This window comes from Chanos chanos, chromosome 10 (assembly GCF_902362185.1).
Source record: "Chanos chanos chromosome 10, fChaCha1.1, whole genome shotgun sequence".
Lineage (NCBI taxonomy): Eukaryota > Metazoa > Chordata > Actinopteri > Gonorynchiformes > Chanidae > Chanos > Chanos chanos.
In genome coordinates this window covers 25,115,841-25,122,325 of record NC_044504.1, presented here as the reverse complement: position 1 = coordinate 25,122,325, position 6,485 = coordinate 25,115,841, and the positions used below count along the sequence as shown (strand labels likewise).

Here is a 6,485-nt window from a genome sequence, read left to right as displayed (position 1 = left end):
CTCCACACAGACACACACACACACACACACACACACACGTCTTTACACACTGATGTGGACTTCCCATTAATTGCCATTGTGCTGAAGATCAATAATCGAACCCTTGCCATAACAGAGTCATTTTCTCTTTTTCTTTTAATAACATCATCCCACTTGGTCCTCACTTCACCAACACAATCTCACTCCCCAACCACAGAACGCACACGCACACACATGCACACACACTCTCTTTCTCTCTCATATAGACGTTTGCGCTGAGGCGGACCACGGGCCAGGCTGTGCTCTTGGCCGCAAGGGATGAAAAGAGCTCTCGTGTTTCCGTGAGGAGGCGGGTCCGCCACGCGGATTGAGGAATGTACCGGAGAGCTAACTCATAACCCGTACAGTCTTTTTAAAATGGACATCTGGCTGTGTGTGTGTGTGCTCATGGGACTTGAACTTGCCTGCTGCCTCGCGTATGATGGTAAGAAATGTCAAATACCTAAATGACTCGAAAGGATCGATATAATAAACCGTGGATTTGGAAAAACGGAAACTTGACCGAATTAAATTGGCGTGTTATTAATGAAATGCAATGTTTGTCGTTAGGACTTCACGATTTTTTGTTTCCGTTATCTGTGTGTGTGGGTGGTGTGGTTGAGTTGTCTGCGGGCAAAGGGAACTGTATACGAAACTTTCTATGTTTACGTGGACAGACTTAGGGGAAATGGGGAGAGGGGAGAGAGGGGAGGCGGGTGCGCGCGTCACACCGGGCCCCCTTAAGCGCCTGCCAACACGGTAAACACACTGCACCCATTCATCCAACGACACGCGGGTTAAAATTAACATTAACATAATATTAGACTCTCTCTCTCTCTCTCTCTCTCTCTCTCTCTCTCTCTCTCTCTCTCTCTCTCTAATCATGCATGGGATGTGAAATGATAGAATTCAAATATATTAAGTTCAAAGAGAATAAAGTACTTTATCTTGCTTAGAAGTTTTCAAACTGGGGCAGAGAAAACTCTTGGGAGAGACTGGGGAAAGATGAAGCAGATTAAAAGAATGTATGGTTTGTTAAAATAAAGGTCATCCTATGTTGAGTTTAGTCCACATGGAGGAATAGCAGCCAGTCCATAGATCATACACGTTCTATTCTGGTCACTCCATTTTCCTCTGGGGAGCAGGGCAAGGGGACTAGTGTGAAAGTATTTATGTGAGTCGCAAAATGAAAAATGATTCATGCCAATAAGAGTTTGCTCTGAGCAACAGTTGTTCCTCACTCTGTAGTTGTGTGAGTTCTGAATGTTTTTTTTTTCATACTGCTGAGGCTAAAGGAGCTGATTTAGATTGTTGTTAACTGGCCACTGCGCACAAATACTGGTTTGTTGTATGGTCAGCCCAGGATTACCGGAGCTGGTGTGGTTCAGTGGGGTTAGGTGATTGATGGCTCATGATGCAGGTTTTCAGCCAGCAACTACCCTATCAGGGTCACCTAAGGAGCAACTTTAGGACAAGATTATTCCATACAAATGGGGCACTGCTAGAATATACTTTGTATTTTTTATTAATTAATATATTCTAAGAGGGTTGGTGTAGGATTGTGGGTAGTATAGTTTTGTAGTGAGTTTCTTAGTAGTCTAAGTGTGTAGTGGGACTGTGTGTAATATAGTTCTGTTCTGGGACTGTCACTTTTGTGTTTCTTCAAGAAGACACTGGGTAGTGTAGTTCTGTTGTGGTGTTCTGCAGTTTTTTTTTTGTTACTGTAATTATGGGGGTCTCTTACTGTGATGCAGGCATCAGGTTGTTGATTAAAAGAGCGTGTACTTAGACACACATACACATTGTCAGTCAGTCAGGCATATGTTGAAAGTGAATGAGTTAGAGCGAGTGTGTGTGTGTGTGTTTGTGAGTGTCTAGATAAGATCAGACAAGCTGCAGCATGAGAGCACTCTGTGCAGGTCAGATTTACCATGAAAGTGTAAGAACGGCCTGTCAGATTTGATGAGCCTTAGCTACGAATGGGTCTACTATGCATCTGTAGGTTTCTATTCTCAATTTTATTTATTTTAATTGATATATTTCTCTTTAAAAGTGTTTCTGTGCAAAGCTGTCAAATAGCCCAGAATTAAATGAGCCCAGCAAAAGGTCCAAACTCCACAAGATCAAACACTCTGCAGTGTCCACACACAAACACACACACACACACAAACACACACGCACACACAAACACACACATACTTGTGTGAGCCAGAGCTGAACCAGTGAGTATTAGGACTTACACAACATTCTGCTGAGCTCAACAGAATATTGCTGAGGAAAACTTGCCTGCCAAGAGAGATACACACACACACACACACACACACACACAGACACACACACATATATAAAAGTACACTGCTCAGTCACTGAAGAGTATTTTCCATGTTGAATGAAATTAGTAATCCAGATCCTGTTCAGATCTGCCTGGGGCTCAACATCAAAGTATGTGTGTGTGTATGTGTGTGTGTGAGAGAGAGAGAGAGAGAGAAAGAGAGAGAGAGACAGAGACAGAGAGACAGAGAGGGTGTGTTTGTGACTGCAAGTGAAGTCCTACTTTTTTACATTCTCAAAAGTTGCTTTGTCTTACTGATCTACCATCATATACGTAAATGTCTAAATTAGAGATGTCTGGCTGTTGCGTTCGGTTATGTCTACACTGTGGTTATAAATTACGTGCTGTGTGTGCAGTTTGTATGTACTTGTATACGCTGTAGAGGAATAGCTGTAGTGTGTGTAACTGTGTGTATTACATAAGTATAAGGGTAGTGTATGTAGTTATAAGCACAGTATGAGTGTACAGTCTGTATGGAGTGCATGTGTAGTGGAGTGTATGTGTAACTGTGTGTATAGAAGGTGTGTAGTTGTGTATACAGTAGATTTGTGTACTATATGTGTATTGTCTGCACATACTGTGATTCGTTAAAAAGAAAACTAAATCAGTATATGACCAGTGTCTCTTCTCTTTGAAATTGACCAGTTGGACACACCTGGTCGTGATGTGTGTCTGGCTAGTGTATCACCTGGATCCCCAAAGCTTGTTTTCTATTGGAAGAACCACTGCCAATCAGAGACGGTTTGTAATTATCCAGATGTTAATTCACTATGACTGTAATGTGCCATCTCAGAACATGACATTACAGTGTGAACCAGCATCTGTCAGACAAGTGTGTTTGTAGAATGATGATCTGCCCTACGTCTCTGCTCTGATCTCAAACACACTCAGAGACATTTAAGGCCAGAGAACTGGGGCCTGTGAATGTGACTGTGCTGACCTGTCCTGACTTTCTTTTTGCCATCTGACTGCCTTGACATCCTTTTGCTGTCTTGTTTCTTCCCTCAGTGACACAGTGGACAAACCCATTTCATGCTCTAGTCACCCTAAAGTTGTCAAAAGTCTTCTTCTCTGCTTCAGAAAACATGTACATAGATATCGCCCCCTGGTGTCAGAGAGTACTTTCACACTTTCCCAATAGAGGGCATCGTATATGCTATGGTATGTTAGAATGATCGAAAACAATTAACTGTGTTTCTCATTGTGCTTATGTATACAATGCAGCAAGGCGGAAGACTTTACAATCTGTATCAATTATTCTCAAACCAAATTGACTATTTTAGAATAGCTGAAATAGCAACAGTTACCGAGGTAAGGGTACCCTCTCGTGTTTATTTTTGACGTTACGAGAAGTGTGCAGTGTTAGGACTTCACGGTGGTTCAGTGGGTAGCACTGGTTTCGAATCCTGGCCGACCCAGGTCCTTTCTGTGTGGAGTTTGCATGTTCATCCTGTGTTTGCGTGGGTCTCCTCTGGGTCCTCTGGTTTCCTCCCACCGCACACGTGCGTGCTAGGATTAATAATCCTGTCAATGACCTTGACTAAGACACTGGCAAAAAGACCTAGAGTTGGTCTGCTCCTTGCTCAGAGTGTGTGTGTGCTCACTTGTGTTAGGATGAGTTTAATGCAGAGGCTGCATTTCACTGCTCACTGCTCAGCATGTGTGTGACAAATAAAGTACTTCTTCTACTTCTAGACCATGTGTTCTTTCCTGCAGCTTACCCAGTGTCCAGTAGATGTCACTGTTGTTCCCATCTTTTAAACAACAATGATTGTTTGATTTAGGATGACTTTGTAATTTATTCATTTATCATTGATTAGGTCTTCTCTGCTAAATGAGTGGACAAACTAAGGTAGAACAGTTAGGTACATGAGCTTGCATTCTTGCTTTTTTTCCTGGTTGGTCAGATCAAAATAACCTGGAATGCCGGAATCGCTCATTCCAGCGTGATGCTTGCCCACGTATTGCTGAATGAGTTCTGACTGATATCTGTCAGCATCGCTGAGAATTCTGGAATCCCTCTGAGATTGCAGATAAGATTCCGTTTGACATTCCGTGTCTGTCTTGCACCTCTCTATCACTCTCTGTGTTTTCCAGGCTCTGGGTACTGGCCTTACACTGATGATGAAGATGCTCAGAGATATGCAGGTGAACTCGCTCACACTCCCACACAAAGAGACACATTCACTCACACACACACACACACACTCACACACACACACACACACTCACACACACACACACACACACACACACACACACACACACACACACACACACACACAGACACACCTTATCTTGTCTCTATTTTATTTTCTTTCTGTCTCTTTCCTTGTCTCTCCATCTCTCACTGCCCTTGTACATCATCTTTTGGATGGCAGCTGTGTGTCTAAGGTAAGTCACACACACTTTAGTCTGTGTGTGTGTGTGTGTGTGTGCGCGCGCGAGTGTGGGTATGTGCTAATCTGTGTCTCTCCTATAGGTGTTCCATGGTGTGCTCCAGTAAGAGTAAAGCATGGACAGGTCAGCTGCCGGACTCCACGTGGTGAACGTTATCAGAATGTTTTAGGAACGCGCTGTAAGATCCGCTGTAAGAGAGGCTACGAGCTGCCAGGCAGCACTGAGATTCTGTGTCTGAGCAACAAGCAATGGTCTGGAAAATATACATGCCAAGGTAAGACTCACATATACAATCACATACACGCACACACACAAACAAACAAATACACACACACACAAATACATGCACACATACTTTGTATGCTAAATTCGTGGGACCCTCCACTGACTGTCATTTTGACAAAAGTACAGAATGTCAGCCTAACCTTAACCCTGCCACTAACCCTAACTTTCACGCCAATGGAAATACACTTTTACTGTTTAGTTGTACCAATAACAACAATAAATACCCATCAAATCTTTTCAGTGGTTGGGATTATGCTGTTTGACTCCAGTTTGACAAGGCATCTCCAGCAGAATGGTCTGCCCTCAGTTTAGTTGCCTCGTAAATTAGCAAAATCAATTACACACACACACACACACCCACACACGTACATACAAAATTACAACTAAATTACAACATTGTTACAATACGATTACAACTTAATCATAAATCTCATTACAACCCATTTACAACCTATTTGTAACCCAATCACAGGTTTACAGCCTGCACATTTGCCACAGTCAAATTATCACATCCCACACAGTACTTAAACTTAAACTTCACATAAACTGACCGCATTTTATACTTAATAACCAAATTCAAAACAAGCTTAATGATCTCCATCCCATGAGAGCTTGCAGTGCTCTGAGTGAATTCAGCATGCAGCAGTGAGTCAGTGGGCTTTGCCCTGCTGTAGGCTTAATAAAGGGATGATACAGCAATGATTACTTATAGTGTGAAAACTGTTCCTGAATCAGCATGCATCAGAAACTGTGTGTGTGTGTGTGTGTGTGTTTTTTAGTTGTGGTGTAAGAATTGGTTAATGGACAGTTTTGAGTTCATTTGTGATAAGTTCATTTGCAGTACTCAGGTGTATGGTTGGTTAATGGTTTAACTGTGTATGTTTACAGAGGTACGGTGCCCTAAGCTGTCAATGCCAGTTAATGGTGGCTATAAATGTTCGGATGGATCATACTTTAACTCCCGCTGTGAGTTCTTTTGTTCCCCGGGATACACACTCAAAGGAGACCGCACTGTTACCTGCCTGAGCAGCAAAACATGGAGTTCAGGCCAGAGCATGTGCCTCGGTAAGAGAGAGGAAAACACACTCACACACACACACACACACACACACACACTCACACACACACACACACACACACACAGATAACTGAATGATTCAGAACATGTTCCACCCTTAACAAAAACTGAGCAGCTGTTACCACTTAACAAAACCTCAGCAGAGTCACATTTTCCCATTGTGGCCAGGAGTTTGAGTGAAAGTGTGTGTGTTTGTGGGCATGTGTGTGTATGTTCCATAAAAGGTGTTAGTTTGTATGAATCAAGTGGTTTAGAGGTAACTGGTATGTGTGTATGTGTATGTGTATGTACTTGGGATGGAGGGGTTTCCATTGCTATGTGTACCAGAATCCTCCCTCCTCCCTCCTCCTTCCACAATGAGGCAGTCAGGCA

General features: G+C 42.8%; 1 protein-coding gene across 1 annotated transcript in view; it reads left to right on the top strand.

Annotated features, from left to right (window-relative positions):
- The first annotated feature begins 294 nt into the window (after positions 1-294).
- The window catches only part of srpx (sushi-repeat containing protein X-linked), an 11,619-nt gene continuing 5,428 nt past the window's right edge, over positions 295-6,485 (top strand). The window contains exons 1-4 of the mRNA XM_030786437.1: positions 295-463; positions 4,448-4,498; positions 4,833-5,024; positions 5,924-6,100. Of these exons, the coding sequence (XP_030642297.1) occupies positions 397-463; positions 4,448-4,498; positions 4,833-5,024; positions 5,924-6,100 (487 nt within the window). The 5' untranslated portion in view covers positions 295-396. The remainder of the gene's footprint in view (positions 464-4,447; positions 4,499-4,832; positions 5,025-5,923; positions 6,101-6,485) is intronic.